At 49.8% G+C, this 21,414-nt stretch overlaps 1 protein-coding gene across 1 annotated transcript; it reads left to right on the top strand.

Moving 5' to 3' along the window:
* The first annotated feature begins 3,157 nt into the window (after positions 1-3,157).
* On the top strand, positions 3,158-5,686 carry LOC123087136 (DELLA protein RHT-1-like). The gene has a single exon (XM_044509051.1). It carries the CDS (start codon positions 3,346-3,348, stop codon positions 5,206-5,208), a length of 1,863 nt encoding a protein of 620 aa, XP_044364986.1. The 5' UTR covers positions 3,158-3,345; the 3' UTR covers positions 5,209-5,686.
* The last annotated feature ends 15,728 nt before the right edge of the window (positions 5,687-21,414 follow it).

Here is a 21,414-nt window from a genome sequence, read left to right as displayed (position 1 = left end):
TTCAAGAAAAATGCAGCAACGTATTTTATTTATTTGGTTATTTGTAGCGGAATTCGAACTGCACATACGTATAACACGATGACCTCAAGGTCCACCGATTTGGTCCATTGATTATATACGGCCAAATTCCTCTCCAAAAGGAGGATCGGCTCGCATCACCAAGTATCCAATGTATTCAGTCACTCAAACGGATATGCATGAGCCGGCACGACTGGTTCGCGCCGCGCGTACCACACGAGCGGGCGGGTGGGCGTAGCGATTATCCGGTCCGTGCTCCCGTACAGTCACGCACAGGGCGCGCCACCGGAGCGATTTTTCACTCCTCCCCGCCACACTTCCTCTGTTGTGGTTGTACGGCGGAAATTATTCCCCCGGCTCGGGCGGTGCACCGTGGACCGGGCGCGGGCCCCACCCGGGCAGCAGCTCTGGTCCACGAAGACTCGTGGTATCCCCGCGGTGACCCCCCACAGGGAAGAAGCACATGGCGCTGCCTCCGCGATAAGGTTTACTACCAGGCCTCGTGAACCTACCAGGATCGGCTGCACGAATCGTGAGGCCTGCGTGGGATCCGCCCGTGGCCCACGGCAGCTCAGCCGTCTCTGAAAGTCTGGTGGCCCACGGCAACTGTACGCGCGCGGGGTGGAAAATGATAATGCGCGCCAGAAGAATAATAAATAAACAGAAATACAGTAAGGTTTTCTTTCAGAAAGAATAGAGAAAAATAAGTGGGAGTCGGGGTCCAATCCGGTATAGCCCATCCCTGCTACGTTTTCTGTACCGCCGGGTCCAGTGTGCCGACTTGTGGCTTTTGACAAATATGTGCAGCAAACACAACTGATGATCTGTTTAGATCAATCACTATTTCGGTGTTTATTTAGGCCTGTTGTGTATTTTGGGGTTTGGTTAGTGGTGGCCTGATTGGTTCTGTTTTATGAGTTTTATAATGGTGGAATGGATATTGCTAGATTTGACTATGAGGTCATTTCTGTTCTGCCTAAATTACCGATGCAGAAACAGACCTATGTGCTTGATTAATTTGCCTTTTAAATTATTTTGCCAAGGTAGTTGATGACTGGGCTATATCTGTAGCCAAGAAAGTGATTTCCTCGGTCCACACCACATCTGTGAAGGGGATGCTTATTATGGACGGAGTGGTTCTCTTGCATGAAATTCTACACGAGGTTAAATCGTAGAAGAAAATTGGTCTAGCGTTTAAAGTTGATTTTGAGAAAGTGTACGATAAAATTATTTGTGATTTTTTGCAAAGTGTTATGGCTTTTTTGTGGGATTTGTTGAAAATGCCTTGTGGATGTGAAGCTCACAACTGAGCATGGTAGATTTGTTTGGACTCTTACTAAGAGTGTTAATTTTACCGTTAGCTCTATGTGCAATGTTATAAGGCTAGCGAGGGTCTTTGTCATATTAGTTTTGGGCAAGTCGATTATCTGAGCCATTAGATAGGATCCAATGGTCATCTTTCTTTCTTCTTCCTCCAGGTTTTTCTCTCTTTCAACTATTTCTTCTCCCACAAAATTGAGCCAACTTATATAGTATAGCTATTGCGAAAAAATGAATTAGCACCAAAGAGTGGTTGATATATCATGAAAATAAGGAGTCTTCTTGCAAAGGAAAAAAACATTGAGAGAAACAAGGGAGGTGCAATGGCAATTACAACAATGCTATTTAAAAAAAGGTTGCCTTATCTTAGTCGAGAGATGATCTCTTCGTGGAGAAGATAAGACAATTATACATGTTGTGGTACTAGTTGTCATATTTAGCTATATATTTTTCAATATTAATTTTAATCAACCCACATATCTAGGAGCATGCAAGCATTAATAGTTAGACTTAACACCAAGAGATAGTGTGTCTTTCTTAATAACATGTGTGGCATAAGTACACGATCTAAAAGACTTGAGTCGATGATAATTTGTCCTCCAAAAAGAATACATTTGTGAGAGATAGAACACAAGAACTCCGATCACATTGATCAATGATCTGCATGTGAAAATGGTCTCCAGCGGATTAGAATGACATAGCGCGTATTTAACAAGATATGGTCAATGACAAAATAATAGTCACTGTACAAGATGAATGACATAGCTAAACTGACGCGGAGCATCCCATGGTCATCACCATGCACACACCGCCAACTCAAGTGGGTCCTAATGTTATTTGCTTTCTCTAGTTTGCTTGTTGGATCTAACGGTTCTTTTGTATTAACTTGAGTTATGAGTGGATATTGGTGGTGAATATTATTGACTTGTGCCTACCTCTTTTTATCCCCCCTCCCCGTTTTCCCCTTCTATTCATCGTTTTGTTACTTGAATCCGCCTCCAATCATGAATATTGACCATCCCTATGGCTTGACCCGTATCATAACCGTGTGTCGCATTAGCTATGTACGTGTCATGCGAGACAAAATCATGTAGATAGGTCAAAATGTTGGTTGTTAGATTCGGTCATCGATAGACAAGTTAGGGCATCTTTGATTCACATGATTCTAGAAACACATGAAATGAAAAGATTGCAAAGTTACGCCCATTTGAATCATGCACGGTTTTTGGTTTGGTTGCATCGCCGGAAAAACGTGGATCCTTTTCATGAGGTTTTCAGTGGACACTAGAATTCCTTGGAATGAATACAAATGAATCCTTGGCAAATATTTGTGTTGGATTCAATCCTACAAACTAAACGACCAGCACGGAAAAAGAATCCCCAAGGATTAAAAGACTCCTTCGATTCAAAGAGGCCCTCAACAGTGCAATACCTTCAAAGTCTTGGAATCCATTTTTCCCATGAGCACTGCAAGCCACAGAGAGGGCCACACGGCCGCAGCGCACGGAGAAGGAGTCAGACGTAGCAGAGCCCCCATCCCGCATAGCATTTTTATTTAATTTGCGGGGATTTCTGGGGTGGTGGGCGCAAGATTTGTAACTGGATGGCGAAGTTTGTCTGGTGATAAAGATGGGCGCGACGAATCCGTCCATCGATCCAACGCTGTGCGCGTGTTGGCCCGGGGCCCCGCCCGCCAGCGACCCACCACTCCACCCAGACCCAGATGCCTTCCCCCTCCCATCACCCGATGCCGTCTCGCAATCTCCCCCCTCCCCTTCCCCTACAACTACTACTACTCGCTCCCGCTGCCGCTCGCTCGCTCGCTCGCTGCTTTGCTCTCTCTCCTTCTTCTTCCTCCTTCTTCCTCCCCCACCCCCCGCCCCCCGACCCTGGATCCAAATCCCGACCCTCCCCAGAACCGGAACCGAGGCAAGCAAAAGCTTGGCGCAATTATTGGCCGGAGATAGGTAGAGAAGCGAGGCAGCTCGCTCGCGGTGAGGCGAGATCATGAAGCGCGAGTACCAGGACGCCGGCGGGAGCGGTGGCGGGGGCGGCATGGGCTCGTCTGAGGACAAGATGATGGTGTCGGCGGCGGCGGGGGAGGGGGAGGAGGTGGACGAGCTGCTGGCGGCGCTCGGGTACAAGGTGCGGGCCTCCGACATGGCGGACGTGGCGCAGAAGCTGGAGCAGCTGGAGATGGCCATGGGGATGGGCGGCGTGGGCGCCGGCGCCGCCCCCGACGACAGCTTCGCCACCCACCTCGCCACGGACACCGTGCACTACAACCCCACCGACCTCTCCTCCTGGGTCGAGAGCATGCTGTCGGAGCTCAACGCGCCGCCGCCGCCCCTCCCGCCCGCCCCGCAGCAGCTCAACGCCTCCACCTCCTCCACCGTCACGGGCGGTGGGTACTTCGATCTCCCGCCCTCGGTTGACTCCTCCTGCAGCACCTACGCCCTGCGGCCGATCCCCTCCCCGGCCGGCGCCGTCGGGCCGGCCGACCTGTCCGCCGACTCCGTGCGGGACCCCAAGCGGATGCGCACTGGCGGGAGCAGCACCTCGTCGTCGTCATCCTCCTCGTCCTCTCTCGGTGGGGGCGCCAGGAGCTCTGTGGTGGAGGCTGCTCCGCCGGTCGCGGCCGGGGCCAACGCGCCCGCGCTGCCGGTCGTCGTGGTCGACACGCAGGAGGCCGGGATTCGGCTGGTGCACGCGCTGCTGGCCTGCGCGGAGGCCGTGCAGCAGGAGAACTTCTCTGCCGCGGAGGCGCTGGTGAAGCAGATACCCTTGCTGGCCGCGTCCCAGGGCGGCGCGATGCGCAAGGTCGCCGCCTACTTCGGCGAGGCCCTCGCCCGCCGCGTCTTCCGCTTCCGCCCGCAGCCGGACAGCTCCCTCCTCGACGCCGCCTTCGCCGACCTCCTCCACGCGCACTTCTACGAGTCCTGCCCCTACCTCAAGTTCGCCCACTTCACCGCCAACCAGGCCATCCTGGAGGCCTTCGCCGGCTGCCGCCGCGTGCACGTCGTCGACTTCGGCATCAAGCAGGGGATGCAGTGGCCCGCCCTCCTCCAGGCCCTCGCGCTCCGTCCCGGCGGCCCTCCCTCGTTCCGCCTCACCGGCGTCGGCCCCCCGCAGCCGGACGAGACCGACGCCTTGCAGCAGGTGGGCTGGAAGCTCGCCCAGTTCGCGCACACCATCCGCGTCGACTTCCAGTACCGCGGCCTCGTCGCCGCCACGCTCGCGGACCTGGAGCCATTCATGCTGCAGCCGGAGGGCGAGGAGGACCCGAACGAGGAGCCCGAGGTAATCGCCGTCAACTCGGTCTTCGAGATGCACCGGCTGCTCGCGCAGCCCGGCGCCCTGGAGAAGGTCCTGGGCACCGTGCGCGCCGTGCGGCCGAGGATCGTCACCGTGGTGGAGCAGGAGGCCAACCACAACTCCGGCACATTCCTGGACCGCTTCACCGAGTCTCTGCACTACTACTCCACCATGTTCGATTCCCTCGAGGGCGGCAGCTCCGGCGGCCCATCCGAAGTCTCATCGGGGGCTGCCGCTGCTCCTGCCGCCGCCGGCACGGACCAGGTCATGTCCGAGGTGTACCTCGGCCGGCAGATCTGCAACGTGGTGGCCTGCGAGGGGGCGGAGCGCACAGAGCGCCACGAGACGCTGGGGCAGTGGCGGAACCGGCTGGGCAACGCCGGGTTCGAGACCGTGCACCTGGGCTCCAATGCCTACAAGCAGGCGAGCACGCTGCTGGCCCTATTCGCCGGCGGCGACGGGTACAAGGTGGAGGAGAAGGAGGGCTGCCTGACTCTCGGGTGGCACACGCGCCCGCTGATCGCCACCTCGGCATGGCGCCTGGCCGCGCCGTGATCGCGAGTTTTGAACGCTGTAAGTACACATCGTGAGCATGGAGGACAACACAACCCCGGCGGCCGCCCCGGCTCTCCGGCGCACGCACGCACGCACCTCTGAAGAAGAAGCTAAATGTCATGTCAGTAAACGCTGAATTGCAGCGACCGGCTACGATCGACGGGGCTACGGGTGGTTCCGTCCGTCCGGCGTGAAGAGGTGGACGGACGACGAACTCCGAGCCGACCACCGGCATGTAGTAATGTAATCGCTTCTTCGTTCCCAGTTCTCCCGCACCTCCATGATCACCCGTAAAACTCCTCCTAAGCCCCATTATTACTACTACTACTATTATGTTTAAATGTCTATTATTGCTACTGTATGTGTAATTCCTCCAATCGCTCATATCAAAATAAGCGCGGGCCGGACTTTGTTAGCAGCTCCTATGAGAATGAATTTTGTACGCAAGCCACATCCAAAATTGGGCTGACCTTTGTTCTGTTCCGTTCTTGATCAGTGGTATAAGCTTGTATGTTCATGGCGTTCACTGCTCTTATGAACATGATGGCTTTGCAATTGCTGACCGTCTGACTTGGGGACTTGGTGGTGTGCCATGGGAAGAGATTCACATCACGGATTAGATTAGCCTGCCTTTGCCGTCTTTGAGAGCTTGCCGAACGAAGTTTCCCGATCTAGGAATTGCTGCAAATGATGCGGCGTGTTGGAAACATCTCGTGTAGTTTCCCCTGCTGTGCCGGGCTGGCTGTGCGGTCACCCCGCCGCTGGCTGTTTCTCATCTAAAAATGAACCTGCACGTTAGTTGGAGAGGCGCATCACCTCCCACCAATCGGTCAAGGGTTCGGCCCTGCTGCCGTAGCAATCAGTTGATCAAGCCGAATACTGTTTCTGTACAACGGCCCGTCTGAATGCCGCACGGCCACAGCAATCAGTTCCATGATCACAGCTTTACACTGCACCAACCACTGCTGATCGGTGCTGCGAAGCCATAACAAAAGATACTTGAATACTACTGTATACTGCACTCCCTAGCGCGCTGTACAATACTTGCTGTAAATACCACTGTCTGCCACTGTAAATGGTCACGACTACTCTGTAGTGGGGGTAAGTGGTCTGTTAACCCCAGCGCATAATAAGCATGAGCAGCGGCGTTGAGGGTCGGGGAACAGCAACTTTTGATGGATGGGATTGGCGCAGAGGCGGGAGGAGCAGGGGAAGCCTGAGAGGCCACTGCTGGATGGAGTGGCGCGGCACAGTGGGGCGCATTGCCACTTCTGTTGATGATTTCTCCCTCTGCACAGTGGCCAGCGTGGCCGGCCTATCGAAACTCACCGCGCCGCGCGGTAAAATGTTCGTCCGTTGGGCGGGTGGGGCTGAGCTCCAGCACAGAGAACATTTACCCCGCGTGCATCACCGCCAGCCAGCCAGCCAGCCGCGTCGTGCCTGGTGTACCCACGGCCTCTGACTGCGGTAAAAAAAAAAAAAAGGCGGTGTAGAGTATGTATGGGCCGTGGAGATCTGCCGTGCGTGGCCGCAAATCCCCCCACCGGTGACGTCGGGCCTGCGAGCTTTTTATTTAACCGGGCCCGAGGCGAGGCCCGCGGCCAATGGGAGGCCGCGGTAGAAGTTTGGGCGGGGGGAAAGGGGGGGGAGGTGGGCGGCAGCAACAGCTGTCCAATCGGGATCAGGTGGGCGTGTCAGGGAGATGATGGTGGTGGGCCCCGGCCGTCGGCCTCTGCCCCTCCCTGTCGATCCCAGTCACACGCACAGCTAGCTAGCCATGGCGCTACCGGCAGCTCTGGGCCTCTGACTCCTCCCCTGCTCGGCCCGGGGACAGCCCGGTCCCACCGCCGATAAAGAAAACGGAAAAGGGGGAGGGAAAATAGTTCTAGCGTGCTTGGGGGCCCGGCCCGCGCTGCCGATCCGGCGCCGCGGTGTGACCCCGACGGGCGCGATGATGGCGCCCCCGTGCCGTGCCCGCGCACGCCTCGCCGTTCCCCGGTCGCCGGGTCAGCCCCGTCGCGCGCCGCGGCGGCGACGTGTAGCCCGCCCCGCTTTCGTCGGCGCCGCCCTGCTCGCCCCACTTGCCCGGCCACGGACCACGCCGGCGACCCATCCAACAAATTCGTTCCTATCCGTCCGTCGCGGCCATGCCGAGGGATGGGCAGGAAGTCGGTCCTATCCGGCGGCCGGCGCACCGGCGCATGGAAATTGTTGCGCTGGGCGCGGCGGGGGGACGTGTGAGCGCGTCCGTGCATGGGTGCGCGTGGGATTCCGTGAGGTTCCGCTGGCGATGGGCCACGCTGCTGCGAGGGTGAGATGGTGGTTGGCTGGGTGGTGGGATCGATTCGGTGGATGTGACCCGGTGTGGTGGTGCGCGCACATGCGACGGGGTGGTGCGGGTCAGGGGGCCTGGCTGGCTGGCTCATCGATCGGGTTGTGCTCGAACCACTGCAGGGGAAATGCGCCGGAGCCCGCGTCAACTCGGCGGTCACACCGATCACAGGATAAGGTTGACGGACGGACGAGATGTTTTTTCTTGTTCGATAAAGATAAAGAAACGGTGGCGCTAAAGCGATTGGACGCGGTGGTGTCAGATCTATATAAAGAAGATTTTTCTTTTTAACATTCGGAAATTGTGGGTCAGTACGTAAATATGTTTTCTTTGATTTGAAGGCACATAAATATGGATTGACATATTTATTGGAACTGGAATATTGATAAACTTAGAGGGTGTTTGGTTCAGGGACTTTTTAGTCCCAGAGACTAAAAAAAGTTCCTAGAAACCAAACATGAGGGACTGTTTTACAATGATCAGAAAAAGACTCTACTGGAGAGTCTTTTTTGATTAGGACTTCTGAATCAAACACCACCTTATTTATTGGAACTGGACACGCTTACCTAGTGCGATTAATGCTGCAACATCCTCAATTTTAATTTATTAGCCCCCTTGGAGAAGGAAAAAAGTAAGGTACTAAGGTCATAGTTTGACCATAATTTCAACTAATAAAGTAAAAGTTAAACATAGAAGAAATAATGTTATCGGAAATTATTTTCAAATATAAATTCAACGATATAATTTTCGCAAACACGCAATAGCATTTTGTTAGTAAAACCTATGATCAAAATTTGTCATAAAATACGAGAGATCAATAAACCAGGATGGTGATAGTATATGGGAGAGTTTTCAGACAGAGAATAAATACTTTGTGAGTCGGGTATGCGTGCTTAATGGACAAAGTTATCGGAAGACTGCTTGTAATGGGGTATCATAGTTACTATCATGCGTTCCAGCTAAGCAACTTTGATAAGGTGACATAAAATGAAATAAATAAAGATAAGGTTTAAGTATCATACCATGATAATGTATCTAATAAATATTGTAATCCTATATATTTTGCATGTCAATAAATTAGGTCATCTAAGATACTAATCTGTGATATGCATTATTGATGTAGTATAATACACTAATATTATATGCATAATACTAATGTATGATACTACCCGCTACGGGTAGCATTTGGATGTCCAAGTCGAAGAAAAATGTTCATTCAGAAATAAAAATCAGGCGTCAGTTAAATATTTCTATGGCTTCAACGTGAGGAACATTAAGATATGTACAAAACCCTATTGCTCGTCTTGATTGCAAAAAGGAAAAGCTAATGCCATCCGACTATTTCTTTGACGTGTGGAAAGTAGAGCACGGATTTCGAGTAGTGCATTTTGAAGACCGAGCTCTACTGAGGTCTTAATTCTGAAAACTTCAAATTTCAGGTTTTTAGTTTCAAAATATTCTAAAAATATACACATGTACATAAGGATGTAAGGGTATCTTTAGAGCAGACCCTCGAACCGTTTGTAAGCGTCTGGACTACACTGTCCGAACGTCTTGAGCTATTCAATGCAGGCCTGTATCGGTCTGCCGAGTAGTCCAGATGTACTTTTTCCGGCCCGGGGGGGGGGGGGGGGGGGGGGGGGGGGGGGTTGCGGGAGTCCGGATAGCAGCCACGCAAGACTTCGATACCCCAGGCCCACCCAAAACCCCTCCCGGACCCTGCGCCTCCATCCTCTCATTTTATCTCATTCAGTTTTTCTCTTTTGCCTTCATCGCCGCCCCACCACCCCAGCCAGCATGCCACACCCATGCCGGAACTCGCTGAGTCCGTTACCTTCAATGATACACCCAGGCTCCACGCCGCTTCTCCTCCGCCGTTGTTCCACACCTCCTCCGACCGCCGCGCAGGTACCATCCACTCCTACGATGCTCACCATGCACGGCAACTGTTTGGTGTATGCACGAGCTATTTTTTTGTCCCTTCATCTTTGCAATAATGGATTCAGATATGGAGTACATATACGAGCACTACATTGAGTGGTCCGACAACTCGTCTGGCGAGGAGGACTACACGGATGAGACGGCGATGATGCAAGCGGTGCTTGCTGACACGGAGCGTGTGGAGGAGCATGTTCTCATTTCAACGGATAGATCAAGGGTCGTCAAGTGCTCAACCACAACCCGGGCGCGCGGACATTTAACGCTGATGGATGACTACTTTGCCCCTGATGCCCTCTTCTCTGATGATTTCCATCGACGCTTTTTGATGCACAAAAATGTCTTCGATCACCTCTACCATGGCGTCCGGTCCTTTGATGACTACTTGATCTTGAAGAAGGACGCTGTGGGAAGGATTGGGTTCTCTGGTTACCAAAAGTGCCCGGCCACACTGCAGATGCTTTCATATGGCATGATCGCTGACTCGTGGGACGAGTAGTTACGGATGTCAGAGAACACATACGGAGGTGCCATGGTCGAGGTGTTTGGACCTCAGTACCTCACTGAACCAACTGTGGCGGACACGAAAGGCTCTTAGCAATCTCGGAAGCAAGAGGGTGGCCAGGTTTGTTCACATCACTTGACTGCATTTATTGGGAATGGAAAAACTTCCCAAAAGTTTTGCAAGGGCAATATCAGGGTCATGTTAAGAAGCCCACATCATTCTCGAAGCAGTTGCATCATAGCATCTTTGGATTTGGCACGCTTTCTTTGGCATGCCCGGGTCTCATAATGACATCAACGTGCTACAGTGATCATCTTCGTTTGCTAGGCTGACTGAAATTTTGTCCTCCTTACCACTATACTGAAATAATAAATAAATTATAGATACATTTGAGATGTATCAATGGCACAATTGATCTCAATATGGACATGTTAAAAAATGGCAAACGCATGACCCTTATGGTCACCAACGAGGCACACCGAACATATTTAAGTTGCCTTGATTGGATAGATATTGCAATAGAGTTAATGATGTAAGCTCGGAAGGCGTTCATTCTGTTTCCGGGGAAAGTCGATGATAACTACGACATCTATCTGTGGTTCAACACCCACAATCACCACAACAGTCCTTGGTGTTGACCTCGAGTTCGTATGCATAATTCTATCATAGTAGCACCTAATTGAACATATATGTTGTATGCAGTTATTATAGTGTTATTTGTAAGTGTTAAAAAAGAGTTGTTAAATTAAAGTGTGTTCTTGTTGGGAACGTAGTAATTTTAAAAAAAATTACACACACGCAAGATAATGGTGATGCATAGCAACGAGAGGAGAGAGTGTTGTCCACGTACCCTCGTAGACCGAAAGCCGAAGCGTTCGGTTGATGTAGTCGTACGTCTTCACGATCGACCGATCCTATTACTGAACGTACGACACCTCCGCGATCTGCACACATTCAGCTCGGTGACATCCCACGAACTCGCGATCCAGTAGAGTGTCGAGGAAGAGCTTCGTCAGCACGACGGCGTGATGACGGTGATGATGAAGCTACTGGCGCAGGGCTTAGCCTAAGCACCACGACGATATGACCGAGGTGGATTATAGTGGAGGGGGCACCGCACACGGCTAAGAGATCAATGATCAACTTATGTGTCTATGGGGTGCCCCCTGGCCACGTATATAAAGGATGAAGGGAGGAGGAGGCCGGCCCTCATAGGGCACGCCCAAAGTGTGGAGTCCTACTAGGACTCCCTAGTCCTAGTAGGATTCCACCTCCCACATGGAATAGGAAAAAGGGAAGGGGGGAGGAGAAGGAAGGAAGGGGGCGCCCCCTTTCCCTAGTCCAATTCGGACCAGTCCATGGGGAAGGGCGCCGCCACCCTTGAGGCCTTTCTCTCCTTTCCCGTATGGCCCATTAAGGCCCAATACGAATTCCCGTAACTCTCCGGTATTCCGAAAAATACCCGAATCACTTGAAACCTTTCTGATGTCCGAATATAGCCTTCCAATATATCGATCTTTACGTCTCGACCATTTGGAGACTCCTCGTCATGTCATCGATCTCATCCGGGACTCCGAACAAACTTCGGTCATCAAATCACATAACTCATAATACAAAGCGCCATAGAACGTTAAGCGTGCGGACCCTACGGGTTCGAGAACTATGTAGACATAACCGAGACTCATCTCCGGTCAATAACCAATAGCGCAACCTGGATGCTCATATTGGTTCGTACATATTCTACGAAGATCTTTATCGGTCAAACCGCAAAACAACATATGTTGTTCCCTTTTGTCATCGATAAGTTACTTGCCTGAGATTTGATCGTCGGTATCTCAATACCTAGTTCAATCTCATTACCGGCAAGTCTCTTTACTCGTTCCATAATGCATCATCCCGCAACTAACTCATTAGTCACATTACTTGCAAGGCTTATAGTGATGTGCATTACCGAGAGGGCCCAGAGATACCTCTCCGATAGATGGAGTGACAAATCCGAATCTCGATCTATGCCAACTCAACAAACACCATTGGAGACACTTGTAGAGCATCTTTATAATCACCCAGTTATGGTGTGACGTTTGATAGCACACAAGGTGTCCCTCCAGTATTCGGGAGTTGCATAATCTCATAGTCAGAGGAACATGTATAAGTCATGAAGAAAACAGTAGCAATAAGACTGAACGATCATTATGCTAAGCTAACGGATGGGTCTTGTCCATCACATCATTCTCTAATGATGTCATCCCGTTCATCAAATGACAAACATGTCCATGGCTAGGAAACTTAACCATCTTTGGTTAACGAGCTAGTCAAGTAGAGGCATACTAGGGACACTCTGTTTGTCTATGTATTCACACATGACTAAGTTTCTAGTTAATACAATTATAGCATGAATAATAAACATTTATCATGATATAAGGAAATATAAATAACAACTTTATTATTGTCTCTAGGGCATATTTCCTTCATTTCTTAAACCGTGCTATATGACTATATTGTGCCTTCTAGGATACAACTATTACTGTTCAGGTGAAAAATGTTGCCACCTCAGCCGGTTTTTCGCCAAGTAAAAACCACTACTAGTGGGCGTTAACCAGACCATCACGGGTACAAACTATTGGGAAATTGGGCCAGCACGAGGGGTGGCGGCGGCCGCGTGCCATACTCACGGGCTAGCCCCTCCCGGTTCCACACTTTACGTTAAGTGGGTACTTATTCCTTGACCTTTTACCCCTATATAAAGAGACGATGAGCAATCATTGTAACATTTGATCATTGATTAATAAAGATAGTCTTCTCCAAACTTCCCTGTATTCATCTACTTTTGCGTGTTCGACTACTTCATCTACGATGCTCGCTCTCGCTCCTCAACCTCGGACCGGACTCGCCGGCGGAATTGTGGAACACGTTATCACCACGCTTCGCTCCATCAACTCTCCGTCAAGCCTGCGTCAAGCCTACATCACGCAGGCTTTCGTCGATCCCGCGGAGGTATAAGATCCGATCTCTCTTTTGCAAAAATGGATTCCTTCTCATCACGATTCCGTTTTTGCGGTTAGTCTATTTTTCAGATTTAATCTACCTATGGTGTGGATTTTTCTCCCAAGAACTGGCTGACGAATACATCGCCGACCAATGTCGATGTTCTTGGATCAAGAGGGACTTGTTGACTGCACTATACGGGAGTCGGTACACATCGCGACCCAGATGGTCACGGTACTGCCGCAAAAGCACCAGATGTGCCATGCGCCGTTGGAGTTCCGGATGAACACAACAACGACCTACATCCTGAGGCCGACGTCCAGATGACGCTGTGACAAGCCATCGACGGCGTGGCCATGGCCCTGCTGGCCGTTCCCGTGCCCGCTGCATGCTCGCGCCGCTGCGCGCTCGCGTACCCTGCTTGTCGCCGTCGTCGCGACCCCGCTGATCGCGCACGCCCGCCGACGCGTGCCCGTGTCCTCTGCCGGGCGCGCCCCCGCTGGTCGCGCGCGCCACGCCGTGCTCGCTGACGCTCGCTTCGCCCGGAGCGCCACCGCGTACCCGCCTCCTGTCGCTCGTGCACGGCAAGCTGCCATCGCCAGGACGCGACCTGTCGTGCGCCGCTCTGACCACTCCAGCCAAGAGGCCGGGTAACGCAGCCGCCGCCACACCACTCGGGCGCTAGGGAAAACCTAGCGACCCGGATGATGCGCAACGCGGGGGCTTGCCGGGCCAGCCTGCTGGTTGATGGGCCCAGGGCCCATGTGCGTCACGGCCGATGCACCCTCCTACATTAAAAAGGAGAGAGAGAGGTGGCTAGTGCACCCTAGATGGACTGACGACCCATTTTCGGCCTGCAGCCGAACTGGACTGAGCCGGAGAGCACGCGCGCGCGCGGTTCTTTGCGTTTTAGCCCCTGCAGTTTTCTGTTTTTACGCGTATTATATTCCCGCTGTAATATTTCGCGTAGAAGCCCCTGGAACTGTCTCTTTTATCTGAAAAATGCGTATTTTGGCTTTAAAATGTCTCGGGAATTCAATTTATGGGCTATTTTTCACGTAAAAAATGCGCTTAACATGCTATATTTTGTAAACATGTTTTTATTGTATGATTTTACTACTGTAGATTAATTGTTTAACACTCTTAATCATTAAGTAAGTCATATAAAAACGTGTTTTAAATAATGGAACATCATTTTTATTGAATAAGTTTATCAATATCGCATTTGTGCAAAAGATTACCTGCTGTAATCTCATGATTTTTGCATAAATCGAAGATGACCCGAATTGTCAACAAGGAGTTTGATGAGTTGGCCCAGACGGGGCTGAACTACCTCTCATGGGCCTCGGACTGTGAGATTTTTCTCCAGGGAAAAAGCCTCCTGAGGGCGATTGGTAAGGGGACCAACTGGCCTCCACTGATCCCAAGTTCGAAACTGAGAATGCGCAAGCTCTGCATTTTCTCCGTCATCACCTGTCACCTAATCTGAAAGACGAGTATATGGCTAAGCGGAGTGCTTCTAGCCTTTGGACCGCTCTTAAGTAGCGGTTTGAGCGGCTGAAGTACACTATGAAGCCACGTGCAGAGGCAGAGTGGATCCGTCTGAGGTTTGCGGACTTCAAGACGGTTGGGGAGTACAATTCGGCTCTGCACCGGATTTGTACGACTCTTCGGTTGTGTGGTACTTGTTTGTGTAGGTGCGTGGGACTTGATCGTGATCTCCTACTGGATTGATACCTTGGTTCTAAAAAACTAAGGGAAATATTTACGCTACTTTACTGCATCACCCTTTCCTCTTCAAGGGAAAACCAACGTAGTGCTCAAGAGGTAGCATGTCGTGCGCCACAGGAGGTCGTTGATGCATACAAGGCTCGTAAGGCGCATGAGACGCACCTCGCCTTGGTTCAGGAGGGAGCACCACCCGTGATGATCTCTACGCCCCCTGTTGCGCCCATAGAGGCGACCCCCGTGGTGCCCATCGCGGCGGATTTGGCGGTCTCTGGTGACGCCAACGTTGCCATGGAGGTTGACTACATGGTCGCCTCGGCGGTGTCGCAACTAGATATTGATGCTGCCTCCAAGATGATTTCTAAGAAGGATCAGCTCACTAGTATGGAGATTGCGGCTGAAGTCAATGGCTTCTTCATCGAGTCTACTTAGCATACCTCTTTGGTTATCATGATTCCGTGATTTGATACAATAAATTTGATTTGGTTGTAAGCTCTATGAGAGCATAAACTTATTCTTTACTTTGGCGATTGGATGATATTTATTCATTTATTCCATTATTTATACATGATAGTATGTTATGTTCTGGAATGTGTGCATTTATTATCAACGTAGCGTCTTCCTCATTACATTAATTATATGTCATGTTTTAGAACGTGTGTGGCGCCCGAATGGAGGAAACGTGCCTTGCCGATAGCGCAACTACACATACCATTTTACGAGAAACTAAGTACTTTGAGTCTATTAAAAAAATTCTCCAGGAAGTATTATGACAATCATCGGCTGCGGTTCACACATAGTTGGCTCCCGACGAGCCACTATTATACTTCCTAGGGGAACAACTTTGATCATTAACGATGCGTTGTTGTACGTGGAGTCTGACTCGTACTCTTTTGAGCTTTAGAGACATCCGCGCAAATGGTTTTCATATTGAGACCGATGATGAGAACGGAAAGGAGTGCCTACTCATCACAAAGCAGGATGCAAATGGTAAACCTGTTATCGAAAGGCTTCCTTCGTTCGACACAGAGCTATACTACACTAAAATAGTAGCACCGCCCGTGTACATTACCGTCAAGACCGTTTTTAGAAGCTCTGAACTCTTCTGCCTCTGGCACGATAGGTTAGGCCACTCCGGACTTAGGATGATGAGAAATATAATAGACAACTCACATGGTCATAATGTTAACGTGAAGAACTTGTTGAATCCCGATGATTTCGTGTGCTCCGCATGCGCTAAGGGGAAGTTAGTCATTAGGCCATCGCCCGTCAAGGTGAGGGATGAAATCCCCACATTCTTGGAACGCATCCAAAGGGACATATGCGGTCCAATTCAGCCCGTCGCGGGGCCGTTTCGGTACTTCATGGTGCTCATTGACGCTTCCTCTAAATGGTCCAATGTTTGCCTGCTGTCAACACGGAACCATGCCTTTGCAAAGTTGATCTCTCAGATCATACAAATGAGGAATAATTCCTTGATTATTGTATAAAGTCTATTTGAATGGACAACGCTGGAGAATTTACTTCAAAGGCGTTCGATGATTATTGCATGCAATTGGAATCAAAGTTGAGCACTCTGTGCCGCATGTTCATACACAAAATGGACTTGCCGAGGCATTGTTTAAAAGAATTAAATTCATTGCCCGACCGCTCCTTCAGGGTTGTAATTTACCAAGTACATGTTGGGGCCAGGCAGTGTTACACGCGGCCAATATCATCAACTTTAGACCGTCGGCCTACAACATCCACTCTCCTGTTCAGCTTGCGCAAGGGTCAGCATCGAAAATTTCCTACCTTCGTAGGTCCGGTTGCCAGGTATATGTACCAATACCACCACCTCAGCGATCGGCGATGGGCCCGCTCCGTAAGTCGGGGATATAGGTTGGTTATGAGACTGTGTCCATAATCAGGTATCTGGACCCCATGACAGGTGATTGTCACACGCTCGTTTTGGTGATTGCATTTTTGACGAGATTTTTTTCCCGACTTTAGGTGGAGAAAATCAACCCCTTGATGCTAAAAGTCGATAAATCACGTGGCAAGCCACGGGAATCGACGCTCATGACCCACGCACTGCTGAGACTGAGAGACAAGTCCAAAAGATAATAGATTTGCAGCCATTAGCAAATCAACTGCCTGACCACTTTAGTGACTTAAAGACTCTGACAAAATCGCATGTGCACGCGCGCAATGCACCAGAAAGGGTTGAAATACCAAAGAAAAATGATGGTATACCCGCTCCCATCCAAAGGCCTAAAAGACGAGAGATTCGGCTTCTCAAATCCCAAGTACTCGGGGACACCCGACGAAAAAGGATAAGAGAGATTTATTACAGCATGTCGCCAAAGTGCCCCAAAGTGAAACGGGGAGCAAATCGAGACCTGGCACAAGTACGGAAAATTCAATGTACGAAATTCCGGACTTAAACTTTCCCATAGGGAAAACACCCAGCGGAGATGTGTGCGCACACATCAGCGCGGGAAATCTAAAGGACATTGCTCCCATAATGGAAAATTTGGTAGAGCAAGTGTTTGCGCCGGATGCGCTCCATGACGAAATGGCCATAAATTATATTTGTACAGGGGAGTCCCTGAACCGAGCAACAGTGATTGTCGACATTAAATTTGCTACGAAAATCGCCTCAATCATAGATCTTGACCCTGAGCCTAACACGCTCGTTGGTTGCAAGAAAATGTCAGATTGGAAAGATTGGCAGCAGGCAATTACTACCGAATTATTATCTCTCAACAAAAGGAAGGTGTTTGGACCAGTTTGTCGAACTCCTCCCCACATTTGCCCTGTTTGCCATAGGTGGGTTTTTGTTCGAAAGAGAGATGAAAATAATAAGGTAGTACGGTACAAAGCAAGGCTCTTCGCTCAAGGGTTCACTCAACGACCAGGTGTCGATTTTGAGGAGACTTATTCCCTGGTCATGGATGGAGTTACCTTTATATACTTGATATCGATGGCAGTAAACATGGACTTGAAAATAAAACTAATGGATGTTGTCACTTCTTACCTATATGGTAACTTGGATTCGAACATATACATGATGGTTCCAGAAGGTATCCCTGTTCCGAACCATGATAGAGCGAACATGAGTCTATACTGTGTTCGACTTCAAAAGGCACTGTACAAACTCAGACAGTCTGGTAGAATGTGGTACAATCGCTTAAGTGATTGCCCATGTGTTTTTATACGGCGATCCCAAGATGGATTCTGTATAATCTCGGTATACGTGGATGATTTAAACATAATATGTACGCCTGAGGATATTGAGGAAGCAAGTTCCTACCAGATGTCGGAATTTGAGATGAAGGATTTGGGTAAAACCAAGTTCTGTCTAGGTCTGCAACTTGAACAGTCCCCTGCTAAGATTCTAGTGCACCAGTCGGCCTACACCGAGAATGTCGTCGTTTTGTCACGGCAGATGTCCTAGAGAAAGGACTTAGTCGTGGAGCCATCGCGACGGGTTAGCTTGAAGGGGTTAAAGCGGACACAAGGACGCAAGAGAGTTTATACTAGTTCGGCCCCTTCAATGAAGGTAAAAGCCTACGTCTAGTTGTGATGGAATTGATGGGTGTTTCGATGACTAGGGTGCAATAAGCTTCGCCTATGTCTCGAGTTGTTGTCTGTCGTCTCTGAACCGCCGCCGGGTCGTCCCCTTATATACATGGGTGACGCCCGTCGGTTTACAGCGTCCCAACACCAGCTCATAGATGTGTCCGGTTTGGTCTCTACTTATTCCTAACTTACAATACAAGTTACATATTGATGCCGGTTTACGGCTACGGGCTCTCAACCGATTATGGGTCTTGAGCCCTCATCTACTTTCATGGGCTTTAACATGCTTAACTACTGATGAAGCTAATCCGGCCCAGATAGGCCGGTTTACGCCCAGTAGTAATGTCCCCAATATTAGGCCCCAGATTGATTTGAACAGGTTCATGTCAATCCTTAGCAAAAACTTCATTTTCAGCATCTTCATGTAGTTTGGTGAACCACCGTGATGTCATCTTCTCTGATTGCTGTAAATCGGCATGACGTCATCTATCATAAAGAAACTATCCGTGATACCTTGTTGTTTAATAGATCCACGATAATCAAGGCGACCACTCTGTTTCCAAACTTGCGGCTCCTTGATTTTCGCCCCTGACCCATGTCCCTTGCTTTATAAATAGGACCAAAGGGTCATTTCTTTTTCCCCCGCTTGCCCTTCTGCTTCTTCTTCCTCGCGTCGCCAGTCTTCGAAGCTCCGCCGTCGTCGTCGACCTCTGCACCAACTTTGGCCGCTGCATCACCCTGAGCGTACCAGAGCACCACAGCGACCTTCCGCTTCTTCCTCAGCTCCGGTAAGTCTTCTATCCCTTTCATCATAGATCTGTTCTAGGGTTTCCATGTTCTCGACTGTTCATGGCTTGCTTCTTGTTCATATGATAGATCCTTAGACGAGTCTGTGAATCTTCGCTCTGTGTAGCAGTAGTTTTTATCCTCCGTTTTCACTTTCGTATATTAAGACCATAGATCTTATCCGTACCTTCGCTTATTGATTCGGCACTGCTCCTTTAGGGCCTTGAATATTTATCTCCTTTATAAACATGTTCCAGATCCAAAGCTGTAGTATAATCTTGTGAAATCTGTTTTTGTGTACTTACTCATCTGCAGTCTTGATTGTTCAATGCTTAGATCAGGCGGTTTAACTTTGTAGAAAAAATTTACGAACCGGTATATACCATTAGTCCCCTTGTTGAACCGCCAGATGCTGGTTGCTTCATGAAACTCCGGTTCAGATAGTTTTGTCTCCGGTTTAACAGTGTCCATACCAACGTATCTTGATCAAATGCATTTTTGAACCGGGATCTTCTACCTTGTAGATTCCATCATGGCCAAGCAAGTGTATGAGTGCAATTGGGTCCCTTCTCGCGTCACAGAGGATCAACTGGACGATTTAGTCCTGATTGGCGCCTTGGGCAGCAAAGATACCATCCATTGGAGGGCTCCTGGCAAAGAATGCCCCCCCACACCTCGAGAAGGAGAGGTTGTTGTTTTCGTAGATCACCTAGCCCGGGGCTTTAAACCGCCCGGTTCTAAATTTTACCGGGATGTTTTAGCCGATTTTCAACTCCATCCGCAAGACACTGGCCCCAACTCTGTTACCAATATGTGCCACTTCCAAGTACTCTGTGAGGTGTTCTTTCAAGAGGAGCCCACAGTGGAATTATTCAGAGATCTTTTCCATCTAAACCGCCGTACCGAGTTTACTGATGGCTCTAATACGGAGTTGGGTGGCATGGCAATTCAGAAAAGGAAAGAGGTCACATACCCTCACGCCAAGCTGCACAGTCACCCCAAGGAGTGGAATCAGACATGGTTCTACTACAAAGACACCTTCCCTGCTGGTGAGAATCCCTTGCCTGGCTTTCATCCAGAGCGGCTCAGCAATACACACCCTTTTCCTCAGAGATTGACTGCCCAGGAGAGAAGCAAATATGCTCCCCAGCTGTCAAAGCTTAGAGCCTTTATGGCCAACGGTTTGACCGGTGTTGATCTCGCTCGCTGTTGGATATCATGGAGCATATTGCCCCTTAGTCAGCGCTCCGGTTTGATGTGCGAGTATACTGATAACGTTGATGACCCACTGCGACATTCAAAACTCCAACTCTCTGGTGAAGAAATCACAGAGGCTGTGCGCAAGATACCAAATGAACCGGAACATGTCTACGCTAGAACCGGCCTGCTTCCCTTCTGTGCCACCAACAAACCGCCAGCTGTAAGACTTTGATTTTTCTCTTTGCTGAATTTGTTATTGACATGTCTGGTCATTGTTTGTAATATCAGTGTCTGTATAATCAGGGCGATGATCCGTTTTGGAGCAAAAAGCTGCCGCAGGAGAAACCAGAGAAGGCAGACAAACCGGAAAGAGCAATCCGGCAAAAAACTAAAGCTGTGAAGAAGACTGCCCACAGGAAAAGAACCACTGCCTCTTCTAATCCGGCCCCTGATGATGAGGTGGATACTCCGGACTTTGAGGTAGAGCTTGACTCACTTGGTTTATTTTTCATGCGTCTTATTGATGATGATATTTGTCAGGATGATGCCGAAGCCAGCCACGCGGATGTTGCAGAGGTAATTATTCTCTCTTCCGATTCAGAAACTTTGCCTTCACAAAAAATCCGTCAGGAAAACCGGAAAGTTAAATTTTCTCATCCTCTTGCTTATTTGAATCCTAAACTTCTTATGAAGACTCAACAACACAAGGCTCGCCGCACCACCCGGCACAGCGGCTAGGTAGTTACCTCCGCCGGTTTATCGAACAGTCTGGTTCGGAAACGTCATTCCGAGGTCTCTAACTCGCCTATCAGTGCTTGTCCTAAAGTGGGCTGCTTTCGTCAACCTCTTAATCCGTCTGACTCCACTTACCAGGTTATTTCCCACTCATCTTCTGGCGAGTCAACGGCCACTCAGCTCCCACCGCTCAAAACGGTGCTTGGGTAAGCCATATTTATTGTGATGTTTGCAGTACATTGCCTTAGAACACATGATGTATTTAATTTGGTTACTCTTCTCAGGGCCAAACCTAGGCCAAGCAAGAAGGCCCGCCTGGACAAAGCGGCCGAAGAAGATGTCATTCTTGAAGCGTCTATCTCTGAGGATATTCCCAACAATCCACCGCAGCCAGATGATGATCTTATTGCTGAAGAGAGACCCGTTGATACCT

The sequence above is a fragment of the Triticum aestivum genome, chromosome 4A (genome assembly GCF_018294505.1).
Source record: "Triticum aestivum cultivar Chinese Spring chromosome 4A, IWGSC CS RefSeq v2.1, whole genome shotgun sequence".
Taxonomy (NCBI): domain Eukaryota; kingdom Viridiplantae; phylum Streptophyta; class Magnoliopsida; order Poales; family Poaceae; genus Triticum; species Triticum aestivum.
This window is presented reverse-complemented; position numbering and strand designations above follow the sequence as displayed.